Here is a 25,136-nt window from a genome sequence, read left to right as displayed (position 1 = left end):
TATTAAAGGCCTTAAAAGCAAAATAGCGGACCCAGACGTCATCTTATATAAATTTGACATAATTTTGCTGCAGGAAACGTGGATGGCGGAACCACTCCATCTGCAGGGCTTCTTATGTTTCCACACACCAGCAACCAAGAAATCACAATACGTCCACCTATCAGGCGGGCTGGCAACCTATGTGCCAATAACTAGTACAACTACTATTAAAGGAATCCCCTCCTCCTCAACAACTGTCAACTCAATAAACATCTCTCTCATTCAAGGGAAAGAGGAGGAGGTGTTAAACTTTAACACCTACATAAATCCACCCCCCGCCCGCTCCCCAAAAAAACAAGATTCAAGGCACTATATGGACTGTCTTTTGACATCTATAAAGAAACAAGACACCTCTAATCTCATCCTCTCAGGGGACCTAAACCTTCATCTCCTGGGCTTTTTGACAGACAAGGAGGAGCAGGCCCACTCCTTGGCCTGGAATATTCCTGAACAAAACAAAAACCCGCAATGCAGAGTGAGCAAAACAGCCAGGCACCTACTGGAAGACCTGGAGCACATTAACTTCAGGGCATTAAATGGCAGATTTCTTGAAGACTCTCCACCTCCAGCCTTGTACCACTCTGAAAATGCATGCTCATCTTTAGACTACACATTGATCTCCCTCCCATTCTTCTACTGCGTAGCCACATTTTGCCTTGTTGACAAGCGGGATAGTGACCAGCGGCAGCAGGAGGTAACCTTTCTGGCAAATGCACCAACTTTTGAACATCTACCAGGGGGTCCTCACTCCAGTCACACAATCAGCCTTAAAATAATCATATCCTCACTATCAAACACAGGGGAGGGGCTTCAAGTTGCAAAGGACTTATTACAGAACCAAAATGACCTCCTATTCAGTCCCATAAGCAAATGCAGTGGTGGCTGGTGACATTTGAAAGTGGTGAGCATAAACTTTCTGTCGCGGGTAGCGAGCGAGCCCGAGCAACTTAAGGAGGGCTGGGGGGGAGGGGGGGTCTCCCCCGAGAAAATTTTGAAAAAAGAGTGGGTAAATGGTGCTTTTTCAAGCAAATATGAGAAGCATGAAGGTTAAAGCAATTGTGAAAGTGCAGTTATTACATTAATAAAAGGATGTCATAACAACATGTAGATAGAAATGTTTCTGAAGCTTGGCCCTGCCAGTGCCACGCACCTCTGAGCAATATACACGCTGTGTGCCACAGGGCATAGTGTCAGAAACATTTCTATAGTTATGTTTTTCTATTACAGGAAATCACAAGAAATTGACTCCTGACCAGCATCAGTTATCTGGCATGCATTTCAAAACACTGTGTGGTCTTATGTTGTTGAATATTTATGTCCTGCTCTTGAAGCTGGCCTTTACTAGGTTTAATCAATAGCTGTCCCAAATGCAGAGTGAAATAAATCTATGGACAGCAGCACTGCGAAAAATGGATCAGTGGACTATTGGTAAATCAGTGACGGTATCAAGTATCTGGTTCCAGAGCTCTCAGGGCTCTGTACAAATGGATGGTGCAGGCGCAGGTTCTTTATCATTACACACCACAATTCTAACCATCCCTGGCACTCCAGACAGCATCCACTGCACCACATTCATGACTCGCAGAGCTCCTTGGTATTCCAGTATTAGGATCCAACACACAGCTCTGCGAAAGCACCTCGTTCCTAACAAACAATTAGGTGAAAATGCCTCCGCTTTTCCAATACCAAGTTCCCACACAGATCTCTGCTAGCCAGGTGACTACAGCTATGACCTGAAGCAACCTTGGTACTCGAGTGCTGAGCTCCAAAGAGATTTATAATGCACCTATTGCCTCCACGTCTTTCCAGACTTGCGCATGCTGCTATTCCAGAACTGGAACTCCAGAACCAGGTGTGACAAAGCACCCCAGAGATGGATCCAATAGCCAGTTCTGACAGAGCACCTCAACCTAACTTGAATAACCCCCCATTTGATGGTTATGGTAACACTGTGATCAACACACATCTTTGCCAATATGTATCTTATTTCAGAAGTGACCCAATGTCTATTTCTCTAGTCACAGCGCCACCAATGATTCCATCAGGGCACTTCAATACCACATTTTCGCACACTTTTGCCGGCACTGAGACTCACACATAGATGTCACAAGGGACATCAATTATGCCCTGGTCCCTCACAACAGAAACTGTTATCATAACTCTTTTGTGAACAGCTCATAAGGACATTTGGGTGAAATGTCAACAACGCACCAATCCTAAAAAAAAAAAGCGTTGGCGTCTCTTCGGTTTTTGGGAACAAAGGACCATGGTAGTGTGCACAACTTTCCCACTGCACTGCCAGGGAACACGCTTCAGTACCCGATGCTAATTACAAAACCTTTGTTCTTTCCCTCAGAAATGCTTTATTTGCTTGCTCATTTAAACCTTTTTCCCCCATTGTGGCCTGGCCTCAGATTAAACACTTCAGGCACCTTGCCAAGTCTCCAATACCTGACCCTACCTCAAACCCAAACTATTCCATCTGCGTCCATTCTTGGTTGGGCACAAATAATTAGAGTGCAGTGAGCCACAGGCGGAGCCTCTCAAGGAAAAGGCCCGAGGTATGCACTGCTGTCCAAGCAGCAGGATTTCGGTCCAGTTTATGGAGAGCTACCTGCAAATCTCTTTACCTTAGAGATGAGGTTCCAAGACGCTACCAGCCGGTGATTTATGGGGGTGACTGGGTTCAAACATTTTTGAGTGTAGAGGGGTAAAAATCTGTCAAGTATTCCTATCCCTCCCCAAAAAATGCTCAGCTGCTGCAAGACTTCAAGGCTGCAGGTGTCCCATTCCTTCTCTCACTTGGCCCACAGACCTGAGGGCCTGTGCACCCCATGCACACGTACAAAGGTGTCTCCGTTCAGATATGGCAGAACAGCACACATACTCAAGAGTCAGTGATTACTGCTCAGACCCCCACCCAAAGGCCCCCAAAGGCCCACATAGGCTGGTCAAGTATCAGCACATGACCCAGACCAGCTAGTAGAAGCCCAATTGCTCTGCCAGTCTCAGGCGGAAGCTGTAAAACGCAGCCATGTTCAATTAAATATTGTCAAGGCCACATAAATGCAGACCCATAGTCAACAGTGGTGCCAGTAAAGTGGTAGCGCACTGCCTAAATCAGTAGGATTAGCAGGTATAAGTAGGACAGGCAATGTATGTGTAAGCCTCATTTGCCCAAAATATGAAAAGCATAAGAATCAGAAGTGCAGCCTGCCTTGCAGAAAGGACGTGAAGTACTGGCAGCAGCAGTAGATCGAGCCTACCAACAAAAAAGATATACTGGGGGAAACCATCAACTCGATCAGTTGGACAAGACATCCACTGTTCTCCCACTCTATTGACTTTTCGACTATGAAAATGAAAGTTTTATCAAGAGAACTGACACGTATTTTCTGATGACAGCAGCAACTGGACATCTAACAGATCTACTTAATGTCTATATGTGTGAGATGCGTTAAGGTGAAATTAGTTCACATACTTTTACCAGCAAGATGGCTCCGTGGGTTAATTTATTGTAGCTGCTAGAATCTCCTGTCACCTGCAAGTCACACGTTTGAACCACAGCTCGTCTATAATACATCTAAGACCAGTGAATCGAGTGCTATTAAATTGGGTAATGCCTACTAAATACAGTACTTAACAATCGGAAATCTACAATATGGAGCACTATATGTAAACAAATTACAATAACAAAGTGCTTTCTTAATTTGCTTTCAATAGGGAGAAACATATATATCTGTATAGTTATGCAAACCTTGCTCGCCATATTGTAATATTACTTATTAATTATGAGGGGTTTCCAATGTATTCATCTCCTGTCTGAAACTACACTTTCAAAGGAATTAAAAACTATGGTCAGGATGAGAAGTAAAGTGATAGGAATATAACAAGTATAAAAAAATAAGCGTTGGCGTCTCATCGGTTTTTGAGAACAAAGGACCATGGTAGTGTGCACAACTTTCCCACTGCACTGCCAGGGAACACGCTTCAGTACCCGATGCTACCTACCTAATGGTTTGTGAACAATGTTGCCAGATTGGGCTATTTCCCGCACAATTGGGCGACATTTTTCCCAATTGTGCGAGAAAAACTCAGCTGGCGGGGGGCTACTTTTTGGGCTTATATCCAACAGTTGTGCGCAATTTTTTCGCTGGGGCGGCGCCGACACTAAAGCAACTAAGACAACCAGTGGTGTGCAGTGGCACTGTCAGCAGCCAATGAACGCAAAGCCGTCTGCTGAAGGCAGCAGTGGTGTGTGTCTGTGTGTGCAGGTGCAAGCGCATCTGCTGCTATTGCCAACTTGCTGGACACAGTCTCTTTGGGTAAGCGTGCTGTCAATCTAGTAGCGCGGGAAAGCGCTACTAATGACAGCCCTGGAAATACTGGATGCCTGTCCCCCGCGCGCATTATTAAAAAAGTGACGCGCGCTAGCCTAGCCACTCTCTTCATCGGAATCGGCGGCGCGTAGGGCCTGATTCCTAGCAGTTTACCGGCAGCTATGTGCAGAACGAAGAGACCGACCAGCTGTCCTGTTCTCCAGCCTCAGTGAGTACCTGTCAAGCTGGAGGTTAGGTGAGGTGAGGGACTTTCAGTGAATATTAGAGCAGTTTAGTTGTGGTCAGGGACTTCCAGGGTTTGTTACACCGCTTAGAAGCGTTAGGAGTCAGTAGGATCAGGTGATTTGCCTCAGTTTCGTTTTCGTTTCATAGCTTGTCCTTGCTTAAATGAGTGTCATTTTTTATGTTTATATGAACTTAATTTCTTGATTTTGCTCTCAAAAAAGTGTCACTCTTAGTGTCATACATTTAACAGTTGAATGTCATTCATAAGTACTCTGAAACCTTGAAAATGTCACACCTAAGCACTCTTAAAACGTGGCAACTAGGCAGTCTGTTTTCATGTTGAATAGTGCCTTTCCATTTCTGGTGCTTTACAATAGTTTTAAGATCTTTGTAGAGTTTCTCGTTGCTGAAATGGCTGTAATTTGTTATATATGTTTCCCTCATCTTCGCTGCTTGATTTTTGCTTGCAAGAAAGTGTCACTCATAGTCATTGAATGTCACTCATAATTACACTGAAATTATGAAAATATCACACATAAGCAATCTGAAACCTTGGCAGCTATGACTGTGTCACTTTTCTCTCGGGTCTCAGACTATCAGACCTGGCCTGGTGGTAAGAGTAGGAATGAGTGCTATATGATAAGTAAAGCACTCTGAATCAGATGTTCTGTATCGACTTGTTATCTTTTATGTGAACATTTACTGTTGTAAAGTGTTCTGATAACTTTGGATCTAGCTATTGCTATATAATATTCTCAAATAAGTGGTTTCTGATGACTATTTCTGCATAATTTGAGAGTTGCGAGTTTGGGCTGGTTTTTGGGCTGAAACTGGTCTGGTTGGGCTTATTTTGGGCTTATATTTGAGCGGCTTTGGGCTTGAGACGGGTCTAAAAATCTGGCAACACTGTTTGTGAATGTGAGTGCTCCTCACTCACATGCACAGTCAGACCACCATCTTCTGGACTCCTGCTCTGAGTGCTCTCCCCCGTCTCCCCTGCATGCACTTTGAGCTGACATGCGCACTTTCACCCGCCCGGCCCGGGAATGTACACAGACGAATTGGAAGCTATCAATTCGTCTGCTTATATTCCGTTGCCCGAACTGCAGACAGTGAGTGAGCAAGTAGTTTCTTTTGTGAGGCGCCTCCCCAGCGCCCCTACGGACCAGCCACCACTGAGCAGGGCCAGACTGGCTACCGGGCATTTTGGCATGCTGCCGAGATGGGGGCTGATTTCGTTGATGGGGACCTGCGTGTGTGTTGAGTAAATCCAATAGTCTTGAGTGGAATTAAAAGAAGATTTAATCCATTGGTAAGAAAAAGGAAGCACCGCTGGTTACACAGCTTCCAGCTCCAGCAGCACTCCAACAACTGTCGCCTCTTGGTTCATGGGACCGATCACATGTTCTATTCTAGAACACTGTGATCGTGCCATGAACCAAAGGGTTTATAAAATAACATGATCTCGTGCATGCAAGCACGAGATAAACAAAGGAACAGGTTATTACATGTAACACATCTTCCCCCCTAAAGTAAAATAAACAAAAATTTAAAACATTTAATACACAAATCTGTTTCTGATAAATGAAACAAAATCAGCCATCCACCCTGGTTTTTTCCGCTGTCGCTTTCTAGAATCTGCATCACATTCCTCATCATTGGAAACATTCACAAATTCGGCATTGCTGATAGGACAATTGACAAGATCTTCATCTTCGAAATTGTCAACCGACTTTGTTTCATCCACAGAATTGGAATAAATACTTCTGTCCCCTTTGAGAACAGCAATCCTACTCAAATTCCAAACTTTATTATTGGTAAGTTTGACAGAGTTCTTAAGTACCTCCTTTATTTCAAAAGGACCCATAAATTGGCTTTCACCTTTTTTGACCCTCCAGGGTTTTTTTACTTTAACAAGCATCCCTACATTAACAATAGGATCATTAACAGACCCTCTTTTCTTATCATACCGTTCTTTATTAACATCATGATTTTTGATGAGGTTTTCCTTTACAATCTGAAAATCTAAACTAGACATGGTGGACGGGGCTAACCAAGCAGGATTGCATTTGGTTCTTGGAAGTCTACCCCTCATTATTTCAAATGGGGAGTAACCCGTCATAGCATTAGTGGAGGTTCTGTACATCCAGACCGTTTTTAAAATTTGTAGTTCCCATTTATCATTTCCAATTCCCGTAACTTGGATAGCACTTTTGAGAACCCTGTTAAACCTTTCAATGACACCATTACCACTAGGGTTGTACAGAGAAGTGGTACAATGAATTATGCCTACTCTATTGAAATACGCTTTAGCTTTATTAGATAGAAATTGAACACCATTATCTGTGATTAACCGCACTGGTAACCCCTCCTCAGTGAAAATTTCGTCCAGAAACAATAAAACCGAATCAGTGTCCACCTTATCTACAATTTTGACCACCGGCCATTTAGAAAAAACATCAATGGTAGCAAGAACAAATTTAGAGCAAGGACCAACAGGACCCATAATATCCATGGCAATAGTATGCCAGGGAAAATCCGGAATGTTATGTTCACCTAAATTAGGTTTGAGAGTAACCAAAGTCTTGTCAGCATTCGCACAAATGATGCAATTCCTGATAATACGTTCAATAAAAACATCCATGCCTGGCCACCAAAAATTGTTTTTCACTTTTTGCTTGGTCCGGACAATGCCACAATGACCCTCGTGACCATGAGAAACGATATTATGTCTTAATTTGCATGGAGGAATGGCACGATCACCTCTTTTTAACACGCCATCCACCAAAGAAAGTTCATCCTTGAACTCCCAAAAACCTCTAAGGTCGGAATCAATGTTCTTTTTATTCGGCCAACCTGATAAAATGTACCCCTCCACTTTTTTAAAAATGGGATCACTTTCAACTTCCTTAAACCAAACCTTTCGGTCAATTGGTGAAAGATCTTCATCATGCACTAAAGCAATATGATAATCATCCCACTCATTGTATGTGCTTTCTCTCAAAGGCAAAGGCATTCTTGATAGAAAGTCAGCCGTTACATTATCTTTTCCAGGAACATACACAATGGTGTAAATAAAATCCTGAAGACGCATAGACATACGAGCTATGCGTGCTGAAGCTTTCAACATGCCTTCAGTGGTTAAGAGGCGTACTAAAGGTTTATGGTCACTTCTCAGTAAACACTCCTTGCCCCACACAAACACCCTGAAATGCTCAAGCGCCCAGACGCACGCTAAAGTTTCTCTTTCTATAGTAGAATATTTCTCTTCAGTAGGTGTGAGTGCCCTGGATGCATGCGCAATGATGTGTTCATACCCATTATTAGATTTCTGGGACAGCACTGCTCCTAAACCCTTCGAACTAGCGTCTGTAGTGATAATACTAAGGAGCGAAGGATCAAAACCTGAAAGTGCAGTAGCCGTACAAATGGCATTCTTGACATCATTAAATTCAGTCTCGCAATCTTTACACCACAAAAATTTGCTTTTGTTTTTAATCAATTGTCTTATGTTAAATGTACGACAAGAAAAATTTGGCACATATTTTGAATAGAATTCGGTAAGACCTAAAAAAGATCTAACGTCATCCTTGGATTTGGGATGAGGAGCAGATCTAATAGCCTCAACCAAATCATTTTTAGGTTTGACTCCTTCCTCACACAATTCATGACCTAGGTAAGTCACTGACTTCACTCCAAATTTACATTTGGAATATCTAATTGTCAACCCATGGTCAGAAAGAACTTTGAGTACATTCTCCAGTGCTGACAAATGCAACTGGAACGTACTACCAAAGACAAGAATGTCATCTTGAAAACAAATCGCATTTTTGCAATTTTTGAGAATATCCTGCATTACGCGTTGGAAAATGGCAGCGGCAGACGCCAAGCCAAAAGGCATTATGTTGTATCTGAAACATCCAAAAGGAGTGATAAATGCTGTGTAGTCCTTGCTATTCTCATTTAATTCAATTTGGTGGTACGCTGCTGATAGGTCAATTGTAGAAAAAAACTTTGCCCCCCCAACGCTACTCAGCATTTCAGAAATGCGTGGTAGAGGAAACTGATCAATAATGATGTTATTATTCAGATGGCGTAGATCAATACATAACCTAATTTTCCCATTGGCACGTTTAGCAACGACAATGGGCGAAACCCACTCAGAAGATTCAATTCGCTCAATGATGCCATCTTTCACTAATGATTCTAACTCTACTTTAACTTCCTCACGGACAGCTAGAGGAATGTTGCGTGCTTTATGAATTCTTGGACATGAATCTTTTTTTAAACGGATCTCGTGTTTAAAATTGTTTAATTTGCCAATATCAGTGCTGAAAACACTGGGAAATTTTTGTAATAAGAGTGCACTAAGGCCATTAGACTCATCAACTACCATGACTGGTTCAGAACTATTGGGGTTAAGAATAATATCTAGTCTGCCCTGATCGAACCAACTCAAGACAGAAGGTCCTTTTTTAGACACGTATAATTTGGTGGTGCACTCCCTATTTTTGAACCTGAAGATGAGCGTTCTATAACCCAGAATGTCAATTCTTTCACCTGAATAACCCTCTGGACTGATGTCCGTCAACTCCAACGTGCTACCTAGTTTTGGCACGAATTGCGATTTCCATACATTCTCATTCACTATGGAGTAAGGGGAACCTGAATCAGCATACATCTTGGTATTAACACCCCCGATAACCATATCACACAAAGGTTTTTTTCTGATGACTGAATTGTCAATATTCAGAATAGGATTATCTGAGTCCTTAATATTGAGAAGATAAGAACATACCTCACTGTAATCGGAGCTAGGTTCTTCGCCCTCACTATCATCAGTTTGATCAATACACTTTACTTTGTTGTTAACCTTCTTTTTGTTGCAAGCTTTAGAAAAATGACCAATTAAACCACAATTAGAACATTTCTGCTTGATAGCTGGACAAAGTTTGAAATTAGCCAAATGGGTTTTACTTCCACATCTATAACACCTCAAATTATCTTTTTTTCCCTCATTCTTATTCTTAAAAGAGCTAGAGGTTTTATTAGATTTAACGTCCTGTTCTTTGAAGCGAGTTTTAGCATTAACTTTAGCGATAGTGTCTTTATTGGCACTACCAGATTCCCCCTTGACCTGTTTTGCGCTTCTGCATGACATTTCAGATTTTCTTACGATGGCTAGGATATTCTCCAGATCCGAATCCCCATTGACCCATAACCTTTCTTGAATAGTATCATTGTTAGCATGCATTACTACCTGATCTCTAATGAGTTCCTCTTGTAAATTGCCAAACTTACAATCTAAAGACAAAGTTTTCAAAATGGAAACGTAACTATCCACAGATTCATCTGTGAGCTGTTTCCTTTGAAAGAATTTGTACCTTGAAATGCCAACACAAACTTTAGGGGAACAGTAGCGATCAAAATCTGAAATAGCTTTTTCAAAAACATTACCATCACCACTGCTTTCTACTCTGGGTAATTGATTAAACGCTTTGAGTCCTTCAGGACCCAAAGAATGCAAGAAAATGCCTTTTTTTTCTGGAGGTTTCATTTTACCATTGGAATCTAGCGTCTCAATATAGTTTATGAAATACGCTTTCCATTCAACCCAAGGCATACAAGGAGAGCTACCAGCTGACCAATAAGGTTGGGGAGGAGCAAGAGTATAACCTTGTGCACACATGTTAATATTTTACAGAAAGAAAAAACTGTAAGTGTAAGCTATAAGTACCAAATAAAGGACTGTAAATGCACAAAAGCAAAAAAGATAACGTTCTTATATCTAAAACACACTTCAAATTGTCAAAGAAAACATTTAAAAGGAGAAAAAAAATTGAAGGAATCACCCCTGAAGACTTTGAAATGCAAAGAAGAAAGATATCTTACATGCAAAATAAATTACCGTTTTAAACCACTAGGTGGCATAAATGGTTAAACCAAAATCAAACAGAAAATAATATAAGTAACAATCTGTTTCACGAATACGAACCAAACCGGAACAGAATGAATTAGAATACTGTTCGATGGTAATCCTTTCACAAGGGTGAATCAGTCTCCTTAATGATGATATATTTTTTTTAATATTATAAAAAAAACGAACGAACAATACTGAATCAGGTAGACAGAATGAAGAAATCCGTAGGCTGTTGAAGTTCTGCCGATCTACGAGTAGCGTGGCACGTGACCTCACGACGCATACGCCATCACCGTGGTTACGTAGTCAGCGATGGAAGAAGAAAAGAACTCTGGACGGAGTTTCAGACCTTCTGTTTTTAGGTCTACCTAGCAGCGCGCATGCGCTGCTCTGCGAGGCATGGGGTATCTACTCTGGTGCCTTAGACCACGCCCACCACTTTCAATTTATTCCATCCTATGCCAGTCAAAATTGCTTACTTTTCTTTGGCGAAACGCTGCTTATTGTCCCGCCTTTGGGTGCGTTGTGACTTTGGTGGCGACTGCCCCAGTCACAAGTCGCCTTATTCATTGCTTAACATAGTGCGTGTTTGGCACACTCCTTTTTTTATGTTGACTGGTCCAGCGATGTGCCTTGTTGTTTGCCTGCCTCTAATTGTGTGTGCGCCATTTCATCTTTCGTCAGCCTGCTGGCTGTCATTCATAACTATAATTTATGTACATTTCATAGTGGCGATGGGGGAGAGTACGCATCTTTAACAAGCCTGTTATTATTATCGATTTTTTTAGAAACGCTATTTTTCCAGTTGGACTGATTTTCACGCTGGTTTTGGAAGGTACGATAAACTGCGAGCTATTCAACTATTTTAGGATGCACTTCAAACCTGTGTTTCCCTCTCTGTTGCCAGTCTCTCCCAGTACGCCAAAAAGAAAATGAAATATTTTACTAAAGTTTTTTCTCAGCGCTTTAAAATAGCTTAGGTTCAATGTAAATGTGAATAAAAGGGCGTTTTTTAAAATAAGAAAACGCCTGGCTGTGAAGACCCACGCTCACTATCAATTTCTTCTAAAAACTGATGGGGTAAAAAAGTTGATTTTTTTTTTGTATATCATGGGATCAAATTTAAGGTGATTTTGGGATGCCTGGAGTCTTCACAAATCCTAAATGTTCTGAGGGCATGGGTGCCCGTTGCTGCATTTAAGTGGGTGTTTCTCTACTCATGCACCCCACTCCCCTCCTATTTGCCCTCTTCCCCCTCCTCGGAAAAGAGCTTGGTATTAAGACATGGCCCACGGGGGTAAAACACACATGCATACACACACACACACACACACACACAGACACACACATATACAGGCACACACACAGGGGCACACACAGGCACACATACACACAGACACAAACACAGAAACACACACAAACATGCACACAGACACACGCACACACACAGACACACACAAAAACACAAACACACACACAAACACACACCCAAAGGCCCCAGGTAACTTCACGAACATGGCTACTTACCAATACAGATGTTTTAAAGGGACCTTGTGATCTGCTTGAAACAGGCCCTAGGCGCTTTACACAACATGATGTCATATGGGGATCCTCGAGACAGGCGAGCTGAGTGCTTCAGGAGATACCCGTGTTATGTTTTGGATTCAAAGATGTGTACAAAAGTCACTAGGCACATGGGCACAAGTCTGCATTATGCCCAGACGTTTTGTTGCATCCTCATCACACACACAGCCCCCCAAAAGGCCGTGAGTGGGAACAGGCGGCTTCCGTTCGATGCCGGACAAACCACTAAAGACGCAACAACTCACAGAGTTCAACGGACTCATTTAAAACCAGCACAACCGCACAAAGAGGGACACATTGAAATATCAAAACATGCAGGAACGCTGAACATGCACAACTGAAGGCAATCTGTAAAAAGCATTATAAAGCAGAAAAGCGCAATGCTCAAGCGTGTGACAGTGCACACACAGTACATGAAACAGATTGCTGTACCTTGGAGGGCCACATGGAAGATACAACAGGACACAGAGTAGAAAACGATACATCAAAGGTACAGAAGAAAGAACTGCTGCAGAACTCTAGATACGGTAATTAAATTAAATACAGAGCAGTAAAATACAGCTGTACGCAGGGACCTGTCGTTAAACACGGCGTCCAATAATCATGGAAAAACAAGAACAGAAGCACAGCAAAACAAGCTGTGATAATACTCCATACGGAATAAGGCTGGGGACTACGGCTCCCAGCATACTCATGGGCCCATCCATATGAACTGCATCCCCCAGCACACTCTACAGTCCATCCATATGGACTGCGGCCCCCAGCACACTGTACACTCCATCCATATGGACTGCGGCCCCCAGCACACTCTACAGTCCATCCATATGGACTGCATCCCCCAGCACACTCTACAGTCCATCCATATGGACTGCGGCCCCCAGCACACTCTACAGTCCATCCATATGGACTGCATCCCCCAGCACACTCTACAGTCCATCCATATGGACTGCATCCCCCAGCACACTCTACACTCCATCCATACGGACTGCGGCCCCCTGCACATTCCATCCATATGGACTAAGGCCCCTAGCACACTCTGTGGCCCCCAGCACACTCTATCCATACAGACTACGGCTCCCAAACACTCTACAGTCCATCCATATGGAGTGCGGCCCCTCGCACACTACAGTCTATCCATATGGACTGAGGCCCCCAGCACACTCTACAGTCCATCCATACGGACTGAGGCCCCCAACACACTCTACAGTCCATCCATATGGACTGAGGCCCCCAGCACACTCTACAGTCCATCCATACAGACTGCGGCCCCCAGCACACTCTACAGTCCATCCATATGGACTGCGGCCCCAAGCACACGCTGCAGTCCATCCATACGGACTGCGGCCCCCATTAAACTCTACGGCCCCCGGCACACTCTACTCTCCATCCATACGGACTGAAGCTCCCAGCACACTACATGTCCATCCATCCAGACTGCGGTCCCCCGCACACTCTACACTCCATCCACACGGACTGCGGCCCCCAGCACACTCTACACTCCTTCAATACGGACTGAGGCCTCCAGCACAATCTTCAGTCCATCCACGCAGACTGAGGCCCCCCAGCACACTCTACAGTCCATCCATATGGATTGAAGCCCCCAGCACACTCTACAGTCCATCCATATGGACTGAGGCCCCCAGCACACTCTACAGTCCATCCATACGGACTGAGGCCCCCAACACACTCTTATAAGGTCCCAAAGGCGAGACCTATTGGCTATGCCAGTGCTTGTTTATAGAGCTCTACACTTCGTTATGCTGGTGTGTTGCCTCTTCGCACTTTACCACTGCTGATCAGTGCTAAGTGCAAGCACTCCCTCTGTAAATTGTGATTATATTTGACATATTTGATTTACTGGTAAGTCTCTAGTAATGGGCACTCTGCATGCCCAGGTCCTGTAAATCAACTGCTACTAATGGGCCTGCAGCACTGATTGTGCCACCCACACAAGCAGCCTTTCAAATGTGTCTCAGACCTGGCATTGCAGTGTCTGTGAGTGCAGTTTTAAACTGACATGTCGACCTGACAAGTGCACCAACTTGCCAGGCCCAAACCTTCCCCTTTTCCTACATGTAAGGCACCTCTAAAGTAAGCCCAAGGTATCCCCATGGGTACGGTGTAGTGTATGTGATAGGTAGGACATGTGATGGTGGGTTTTACATGTCCTTATAATGAAATACTACAAATTTCGTTTTTCACTATTGAAAGGCTATCTCTTCCATAGGTTAGCATTGGAGCTGCCTTGTAACATCCTACAATTGTAACTCTCAGTTGGAAAGCGATAGCAATTTGGAGTTTGGGCTCCATGAGCTCAGGATTTAAAAATACATCATTTAGTGAAGGTGGTTTTTAAACTGTGTTTGAAAATTGCACTTTTAGAAAGTAGACTTTCTTGCTTTACCATTTTGTGTGCCTCTATCTGCTTGTGGAATCCACATCTGGTTTAGGATGACAGACACCGTTTGTGCATTCACTACAGACACTCACACAAAGGGAGTTGAGGTGTGCCTTGCATATGTGGATGGGCCTTCCTGAGCTAGAGTGGTAGGCGGATCTGTCACCTGACCCTGAATAGGGCTGTGTCTGCCTTTCACAATGCTGTCTCCAGCCCTGTAGTGTGGCTGGACCAGGAAGGGCACAATTAGTTCTACTAAGCAAGATAGACTTTCTTTACAAAGACTTCAAAAGGGGTATAAGCATTGGACCTAAAACTCCACACTTTTAGAACACGTCTGAACTAAGAGGACCCTGCCAAGAAGAGTTGCCAGGAGGAGTACTGCTTCTTTGCTGTGTGTTGCTTTGCTGGGTTGGCCTGCAGATGTTGCTTCTGCCTGTGGGCAGTGGAAAGGACTGGACCTTTACTTTGCTGTATCATGCAGAAGATTCTCCAAGGGATTTTTTTTTATTTTTTTTTATTCCTCATATACCAAGATGGGCATTCCTGATGGGAGGCCACCACCTCTCTCCACCAATTAACGTAACCAAGCCTTGATATTGGAGACCGGTGTGGAGAGAGAGAGGCTCATACCCTCAAGCGACCACTGTTTTTAATGTCCACTCCTTTTCACGCTACCAGATAACCCAGCGCTATTTTGGAGGGATAAGACCAACAGTGCCCAGGTGAAATCATTGGAATGTTCTTTATCTATTCCGCCATGCAACAAGTGATGCCCAGATTTTTCCATAACTATTTCCGTCGCAAGCCATATCAGATTCACTAGTGTATATTATATGTTTCAGGCATTCTGTGAAAGTTGGAGCACTTATGTTTTTCCAGGCTCTGCATATCTCTCGTCTTGCCAGGATAATAACATAGAAAATAAATTTAGATGTCGGATCATTAAGATGGTAATCCGTGTGCAGACCGAACATAATCATTTCTGGAGTGACTTCAATATGTTTATGTAATACCTCAACTAAAAAATCTCGCACCGTGGCCCAGTAGCTTGCTATCTCAGGGCAATCTATAAACATATGGCAATCGTCGGCTGCAGGCATTTTACATCTTGGGCAATGATGGCATAAGCCTGTTATCTTTGTTAGCTTTTTTGGGGATATATAAGCTCTATATGCAGTATATAAATGGTTTCTTTTAAGTGCAGCTAATTTAACCACCGCATGTAACATGGTAAAAGAATCTCCCCATAATTCCATGAGATTAAAGTCTGAGTTTATAACATTGCCCCAAAGTTTATACAGTTCGGATTCTGTTATTGCTTCCACCTCTAGGATGGCCCAGTACCAAAAAGATACCTCCTGCTTCCATCTGCCACTCCTGGATACATAATCAAATTGAGGGTTCAGTGATTCGAATTCCCAGGATTTAGTTGCCCACCATCCTGACAGCTGATAGTATTTATACCTTGATAGCGTTCCACCTGTCAGGCAAGATAAGGAATCCCAATTCAGGAGCTGCGAGTCTTTCTGCAGATCCTGCCAATAAACAAGCCCGCCACTCTAAGAGGACGAGATAATCCTCCAAGGGATTGAAGTAGAGCTTGTTTCCTGTTAAGAAGTCTCAGGGACACAAAGACTTACCTGCAGCATCCTTGAATTCCTCTGCTGGGAATTCTGACCTGCCAAGTGGTGCCAATTCCAGTTCTGGCCACTGGATGTGTTTTGCTGAGCTGCAAACCTCATGAAAATGTTTCCAGATGCAGACTGATGCTGATGTCTATACCGACGCCATGGTCACCGCTCATTGGGTGAGTGCAACACTGACAGCGACGATACCGCAGCCCCAACGCCATCGCCGCATCAACATCAACTTAGTCTTCGAGGCCACTGCCTGAATCCAGGCCAAGGGCACTGCTTGTGGTGTGCATGAAGCAATGCCCAATGCAGACTGATGCCAGCGCCTCCCTCACACCATCGCAGAGTCGATAACCGACGTGGGTTACTGCCTGATGCCGCACCGTCATAAGGAACCACTGCACTGCCACTGCGTCCTCTCCCCTGCAACAGTAAGGAATAGATGCCTCGCCTCCCCTCCCCTGCATAGCAATAAGGAACCTACGTCTCATCACCCCTGTGGCAGTACTGCATCACCTTCCCGACGGCGTGCAACACCTTTGCTTGTATCATCACAAGAGGTACTCTGTCTCTGGGGGTCTGTGTGGCTCCGTGGCCGGCCCGCACGCCTTACAGTTAGCGCCGTACTTTGGAATTGTACCTGTCACGACATCGCGATAGCTCCAGTTGGAGCTATTGCTTGCTGGGAAGTGCATGGAAGGAACCTCCTAAAAGTTATATTGAGTTCTGTATGTTGGATGTTTGTTGTTTTGGTCTTGTTCAGTTAAGATAAAGATACTTTAATTTTCTAAACTAGTGTGGTGTCCATTTGTAGTGTTTTCACTGTGTTACTGTGTGTTATGTACAAATGTTTTACACACTGCCTCTGAGATAAGCCAGAGTGCTTGTGCCAAGCTTCCAAGGATGTGAGCAGGGGATATCTTAACTGTGCGATTTCCCTTCCCTGACTAGAAGGAAGGGTCCCTACTTGGACAGGGTGCATACCACTGGCAACTTGAGACCCCCCCCCCCCCCCCATTTTTAACAGTGCATTATAACAAAAACTGGAAATCAGGGTGAAATCGCAAGCTAACCAACCTGTTAGGGTCACTTAAAGAATTGCAATTGTAACTATAATCCAAAGGGACCAACATTGTAAAATCCTGTAGTACACTGGGCTTGCATATCACAGTGGAACCTTGAATATGTACTCCTACTTTATCAAACTGCAAAGAGTAGGAAGGCTGAGTGAATGACCAGTTATTTCAAGGAACCACTTCGCCGACCTCAAATCCTGAAACTAACAGAGTGAGATATTCTGACGTCACTGAAAACAATGGTTTAATCCATGCCTGTAAATCAAGCCATACATTAATTTCAAATCATTTCAGGGGTCCTCACAACAACTGGGCAAATGTCAGTAATGTGCTGTGTTAAAGAATTCTTTGTAAGGAGTGGACATTCACATAGAAGCTCTTGATCTGGGGGCGAGGCAAAGCACATAAGCGTTTTGGATTTTGGGGAGTAGGACTCGAGATATGCATTAGCTCGGAGGGAAGAGGCAGGACACTGGGCACATTTGGAATGAGAGGCAGGACATTAGACTGGTCTTAAATAGGGGATGAGATACCCCCAGGACAGATCACACAATCTCTGACACATGCAGGATGGTATAACAAAGGGTCTCTGTGTCTATACAAATGTGGGACCGCTCTGTCAGCTGATTCTCAATAAAATATGGACACCCTTTGTTTGCCTGAGGACAAATGAGGGAATCCGAGTTGTCTAGTCCCTGGTTTGCTTTACTGAAGGATGGGGAACAGTTAAAGGGGCCCTCGGGGATCTTGCTAAACAAACCCTTTGGAAGAGGCGGTACCGTCAGTATCTGCACATGAGCAGCTTTCATCTCAGCCTTTGCTGGAAGTTCTGAACCCCCACTCTGAATAAAGGAATTCACATGTTCCACTCAGTTTCTTGGTCATCGGAAGGATGCAGGAAATGACGCGGCCAGAGAACATGCGACTGAGCCCATGGTGACAGGACATATTACCAGCACTAATGTCATTCATAGATCACTTGTGACTTGGAGGAGCTAAGATTTGATCAATCTGTATTCAAATGGATGTATTTTCCACACATTGTCTTGTCACTCATTGTTTATCTCCCTTCCTTACCTTGTTACCCAATGTTTATTAGATAGTTGGTGCGTTCTGCCTTAAGAAGAAGATCGTGCTGACAGAGTGCGCTTGGAAGGCCATTTCCAGCACTAAGCTAGTGAATAAAAGCTAAGTTTCTTCAAACACGAACGAGAGTGCATCTTTTTTTAACCAGGAGGTCTACATGCCAACTGTACCACCCTCATGCCAGCCATCACTTCCCTCTTGAGGGTGGGGGTACAAGGCACAGATATCAGGTTCAACAGTCTCGGAGTGTATGTTATGCACTCTTGCACCCATGTGCTAAGTTTGCAATTACTAAGTGCTCCAAGCGCTGCACTTTTTTGGGTTAACGGAGTTGTTGGCCCCAGTGGTACCCTAACAAACACAAACCAGAGCTGGACACCGCATCTGTGCCAAAGGGCATATTTAGGAATAATGAGTTGGTGTGTGGGGTCTGTGCATCAGGTCTGGTTTGAACTGAATGACAGGGCATCCGGTGTGTGCTGAAATGAAAGGCAGGAACGGGGCACAAGGTACCCCGTACACTGGGGCAGAATACAACTGGCACCTCTTTTTGTAAAACTTAGGGGGGTGGTCCTCCTGTTGATATCGCAGAAAGATTTTTGAACCAAGTCAAGAATGGAGAAAGAGGTTTGTGAAACCAAATGTGACGCGTACTGTATAGAAGCCATTTAAAATTAGTTATACCCATTTTAACAAGGAAGACAGAGCCATAAATTATCTTTAAAAGGTATAGTAGAGTGCTTTTGTACTATTCTATTTTGTCATTCATGTAATAAGAAAAATTGAATTAATCTCACACAGAAAGAACGCTTAAATTCAACAAGCACTGGCAAAGCCAATAGGTCTGGCATTGCCCACTAGCCTTTTAACAATTCTTGTTTGGTCATCCTGTTTGCAAACGTTTATTGTTTGGGTATATGCCAGGCACTTATCAGCATTGGTGAGTAAAGTAATAGAATGTATAATATCGTAAAGGTGTTTGGGATGTCAATGAGGTATTTAGGGAGCGTGGTAGAATGCCCATGTCATTATGACTCTGCTATGGTATTGGAGAGGAGACCTTTTCTATAATTGCCTGCGTCTGTCTTGAGGGCCCGTTTGATATTGGAGACTAAAATACATATTGGAAGCCTTCATTGAACCCTGCTGTTGCTTCAATGCTACAGATTCAAAAATACAACATAATTTTGTAAAATCGCGTTTGCCGTGGTGCAAACATATTTACTACCCTCATCAAATGAGCAAAAAACATCGTGCAAATGGATTTGTGTTCTGATCACAGTGCAATGGTACAATGGTACTTTTGGATTTGCATTAATTAATATTCAGTTCAATATAACAGCTAAAAATCTCCCCCTCTACTTGTTTCGATGTCTCACTCACTATCTCACTCTATAACAATGGTACTGTCTTAATTCAAGCTAAAGACACCTGTCTCACTCTTTTTGACCTTCCCTACTCTCCATTCCTGGGACTGGAATCTCCCTTTATTCTTCAACTAACTCCTCTCTTTACTCCCTCTATCCTCCTCCGACCCTCCTGAACTCCTATAGGCTGCTCTCCCCTCTAGCTGACCCTTTGCCCTCCCTCTCCCCTGCTTCCCCATCTCCCATTCTGCCCCCTTCCAAATGGGACACCACCCTCAGCACACCAACCATACCTATGGCCAGCAATCTCCTTTTCCCCTCCGCACCATCCTGGAATTCCGAAGTAACCTCGCCCCCCCCCCCCACCAGGCCTACCACCCCCTTATTTAATCCATCTTTCCAACAGCCTGATCTCCCACGTAACGCTCCGGATTTTCCTCCTTCTTCCCTTCCTTTTCTTTCACCCTACCCGCTCTACCCCCTCCTTGGTTCCTGAATCCTAGACAAACCCCTTTCATCTCTCTTCATCCTACCATCTCTCCAGTAAGGCTGTCAACCCACTACCCCCCCCATGGCAATCTCTTCCTTTTCCCTCCCCCTGGACCAGTAGATCCATACTCTTTCTTCAACTACCCTCTAGGTCAATCCTCCACACTCAGCCTGCTACCAGTCCCCATACACACACACCTCTTAGCTCACATAAAAAGTCCAGCCCCTACTCCTCTCTTCTACTCTAACCTCCTGCCCTTTTATGACTCTCCTCTTTCCCCTTTCCGCATCCCACCCTCACACCCATCTCCTACTAGATTTGAACTCTATACTTCTCCTCTGTTCAACTTCTGCACGGTTAATTTTCTTTCCACCTCTGCTGCACCGATAACCTCTACCAATCACCATCCTCCTCCACCTTTTACTCCTGCACCCCATTACTCCTTCCTCACCCCCACCTCTCCGTGCCCTCCCTCGCTAATTGCACTCCCTCCGGAACTGATCGAGCCACCTAACATTCTGTGTTGAGCCCTTCTCTCCTTAGAAAACAAATTAGGATCTCTCATCTCTATCTCCCAGCTTGAAGCTACCATCTCACTCCGAAGTACTAAGACTTCCACCTTTCCCTACAACCTAATCCCCCTGTCAAGTACTCCCAAGGAGTACCTTGCTCCCACACCCCAAAAAAGCCTCACACAATCTGTCACCTTCAGACATCTCAAATGTATTGGCTAGTTACAAGACTTCTAACGCCATCCCCCTCTCCTCTCCAGATAATTCAAACCTTTGCACTATTCTGACCATTTCCTCTGCCCGAACTAAACATCAGCCGTATTCTACCCTGGCTCCCTCAGTCAGGAACATTATCCCTATCCCCCCTAAAAGCCCTAACACACCCTTCACCAAAACAGTCTTGTCAGAGTTGCGCTGTTTGCTCCACAATTGCAGATCTGCAATCAAACACAAGCTGGAAATTTCAGACACCACCAATCTTCACAATCTTGACATTCTTTTCCTCAGTGAGACCTGGTGCAACGACACCTCTCATACAATGTTTGATCTTCTGCTACCCACTGACTATTCCATCTTTAGAAATGACAGAACAGATAGAGTTGGGGGAGGTGTTGCAGTCATCTTCAGAAACTCCCTACAATTCAACGTTTTTCCCAACATCTCATTCCGTACATTGGAATGCGTTTCCCTGGAGCTTCAAGTGCAACACTGCTTCCCTTTCAGAGTTCATGCCATTTATCTCCCCCTGGTGACTGCTGCTCCTTCTTGGAGGAGTTCACCGAATTCGCCAGTGACCAATACTCTCAAAGTGACAGACAGATTTTTCTGGGAGACTTTAATCTTCACTGGGGCTCTGTGGAAGACTCAGCTGCCAATAGGCTTGCCACTTTTCTCTCAGTAAATGATCTTATCCAACACTGCACAGAATCAACACACTCTAAGGGCTCCATTCTTGACCTTGTTATATCCAAAGCAGATATGCTTTCTATTGCTATCCCTATTTAAGTAGACTTCCTCATTCCCTTCTCTCTGCTCCTATCTCTCTCTGTAACTCTTGGCCAACCTAAAAGGACTACCGCCTGGTTCTGCAACACCAAAAACATTGACCTTGACACTCTTTGCAATTCTGCTATGCTATCTCTTCCAATGTTAGACCCTAATTCTGATGTCAACGATCTTACCTCCCAATGCCTCTCCAGCCTTGCAAACAAAGTTGATAATGTTCCTTCACTTCAAAGCAAAAATTAAAGGCCTATTGATTCTGCATCATGGTTCAATAAATCCTTTTATGAAGAAAGGAAGAACCTGAGAATCCTGGAACAATGGAAACAATCTCCATCCACCAAGATCAAAATACCACAAACACATCTTCCGTGAAAAATCGTTACATTTCAGATGCCTCCTTGACTCAGCCAAAAACAGACCCAAAAAACTTTTTGACCTCATCAAAAATACAAATTTCTCTTCCTCAATCATCAAGCCTGATGATCCTCCAAAGAAAGCAGCAGAATTCACTATATTCTTTGATGAAAAAGTGAAATCACTGGTGGATCAGGTCATTCACCCTACTCCCCTAGAGGAGCGCAAATCCATAGACATCTGGCAGAACTTTGACGTCATCTCTGAAGCTGCCCTCTTCAAAAGCATTCTCGAAACAAAACACTCTAATCATTCATTCGACCCCATCCCTAGTGATATCTCCATTAACTTCTAAACCCACACTCTTTCCTATTGGACCAGTCTGGTTAACCTCTTACTCAGTCAAGGCTTCCTTCCTGTGGCCCTTAAAACAGGACAGGTTACCCCACTTCTTAAAAACCCCTCCACTGATGCAAATGACCTCAACAACTTCCGCCCCATCACCAACCTCCCTTTTCTTCCGAAAATCACAGAAAGATGTGTAGGGAAACAACTTTCCCTACATATCAAGGATAACAATCTTCTCGACAAATTCCAATCTGGCTCCATGCAAGATTACAGCAATGAAACAGCCCTACTGCAAGTGATTGACGACGCCCTTCATGCTCTTGACTCGGGGGAGTCTTGTTTTCTGATTCTTCTAGACCTTTCTGCAGCCTTTGACACTGTTAATCACAACACTCTCCTGAACACCTTAAAACAGAGAATGGGCTTGGATGGCACAGTGCTTAAATGGTTTGCTTCATTCCTCTCAGATAGATCTCAAGTGATTAAAATATCTAACAGCCTTTCGTCTTCAATGGCGGTAGGTCAAGGCGTCCCTCAAAGATCTATCCTCGCTCTTACTATGTTCAATCTTGATTTGGAACCTTTTGGAAATCTCCTTACTAAATCTGGGATCCGTTACCACCTCTATGCTGATGACACCCAAATCTACCTTAAGATGTCTTCCGCACACAATATCTCAATCCTCAACACTACTCTCAACTCTATCCAAAACTGGATGTCAGCTCATTAACTCCATTCTGAATCCTTCCAAAACTGAATTCCTCCTTCTCTCTACCTCACTTTCTCTTCGCCCTGTTCAATCTTGGATGGCTAAGCTGAATTTACTCAACAACAAACCTATTGTTGTCAACAGCGCTAAATCTCTTGGTGTCATACTAGACAAAAGGCTCAATCTACACTCCCACATCACTTCCATTGCAAAGAATGCACGTTACCAACTACACCTTCTCTGGGGGATTCGACATTTCTTTCCAGAGCAAGACATAAAATCCTCGGTCCAATCTCTGGTTCTCTCTAGATTGGACTATTGCAACTCTCTCCTTGCTGGCCTCCTTAAATCCCACCTTTCCCCTCTTAAATCTGAACTTCATTCAGCAGCTCGTTTTGTTTTTGGGGCCAAAAGAAATGCTCACATCACACCCATACTGTTTTCTCTTTGATGGCTTACCATTGAAGCAAGGCCAATCTACAAGACTGCCTGCATCACCCACAAAGCCCTGCACACTTCCTCCCCTCGATACCTGGCAAGTACACTTAAAATCTCTGGAGGCTCTAGACCTAACTGCTTGAGCCCCCTACCTTCAAAGAAGAAAGATCCATGGCTTAATACTTCTCAGGCAATGTAGTTAGAATCTGGAACTCGCTTCCTCCATTTCTCCGTACCACCACCTCTACCTGGACTTTCAAAACAAACCTCAAATCTCTTCTCTTACAAACACCCTTCCAGAATTAATACATCCCTTTTCATGCCCCTCAAGGCCGCTTGGCATTCTCCTGATGTTCTAAGATTTTACAATGCTGTAAATATGTTTTCTATGCCTGTGCTAACGTAATCCCATTTTTTTGCTGTTGCTGTGATTGCCATCTCTTATTTTATTTTACTTTTTCAACTATCCCGTTTGTATCTGTAGCGTGTAAATTTGGGTAAATCTCCTCATGTTACGTACTTGATTCTATTGTAAGGCGCTCTGACACCTTTGGGTTAAGTCCGCTCTATATAAAATTTCATAAAAAAATATTAAAGCTAGGGGTGCTTCGGGTTGAGCGAATGTGGTATACTATTATGCTTTCTTTTTTTTTGGGGGGGGGGGGTCGAGACAGAAAAGGTGCGTTTTGCTATTAATACAATGTTAACAAACAAACAAAAAATGTCCAAGCTTTGGTTTCCTTGCAATATCTGCAAATATTATCCAGGCACAATGTTAGTTAAACACTTAGGGGCAGATTTACAAGCCCGTTGTGCCACTTTTGCGTCATTTTTAACATGGGAAAAAGGACGCAAATGTGGCGCATGGGACTTGTAAAGCTGCCCCTTGTATTCCATAAATTATGACTAGAGCCAGCAACAGCCACTAGGTGTCACACGCCCACCGTCAAAGATGCCCGCTTACCAGGTGCGAACAATGAAGTGAAGGTTTTGATACTCACCTATGATGTACGCAACGAGACCCGCTGTGACGATGAACAAAACAGCTGCCAGCGCCAGCGCCACGTGGAATCGGTTCACTCGATTCAACGCTTTCATCACACTGGTGGTAGTGGACGCATGACCTACAAAAGAAACAGATGTCCATCCAGTTAACGCAACGCAAAATTCTGAGTTCTTTCAGCCATTTTAGGTGTGGCCTGAAGAGAGCTCAAAGCTGTCTGTTGTTTAGGACCTGGCATGCTGTATGGTCTGACGTGAGGTGTTCGGGCTAAACGTTGTGGTGTCTTTTAATTGGGCACGTTCGTCGCCTCTGAACCCAGAACTTTAAATATGAAAGTATAGTGCATGATAAACTCAGACATTTAAAAAAAATGATCATACACAGGTGAGTTTATCTGTGTTATATTTAAATATGTTATGTTCTTCAAGGTGTTTTGGGCAACGTGAGTGCGTGCGGCAGCGGAAATGGCGATACAAGACACCAAACCGCTTGCCAATGAATCTCGAGTTTCCTGGATCGGGTGCCTTTATTCTCTCGGCCCCATGGGAACTTTGGAGCCACCCAATTTCATTACTTCAGTAGGCGCAGGGCACAAGTCCTAAACA

The 25,136-nt window shown here is 43.9% G+C and overlaps 1 protein-coding gene across 1 annotated transcript in view; it reads right to left on the bottom strand.

The window, feature by feature from the left end:
• The window catches only part of LOC146813010 (C-type lectin domain family 2 member B-like), a 123,290-nt gene that overhangs the window by 94,154 nt on the left and 4,000 nt on the right, over positions 1-25,136 (bottom strand). The window contains exon 2 of the mRNA XM_085620028.1: positions 24,530-24,652. Within this exon, the coding sequence (XP_085476154.1) occupies positions 24,530-24,652 (123 nt within the window). The remainder of the gene's footprint in view (positions 1-24,529; positions 24,653-25,136) is intronic.

Source organism: Triturus cristatus, chromosome 7, assembly GCF_964204655.1.
Source record: "Triturus cristatus chromosome 7, aTriCri1.1, whole genome shotgun sequence".
NCBI classification, from domain to species: Eukaryota; Metazoa; Chordata; class Amphibia; order Caudata; family Salamandridae; genus Triturus; species Triturus cristatus.
Note: the sequence above shows the minus strand (reverse complement) of the source record. Positions and strands in the feature narration are given on the sequence as shown.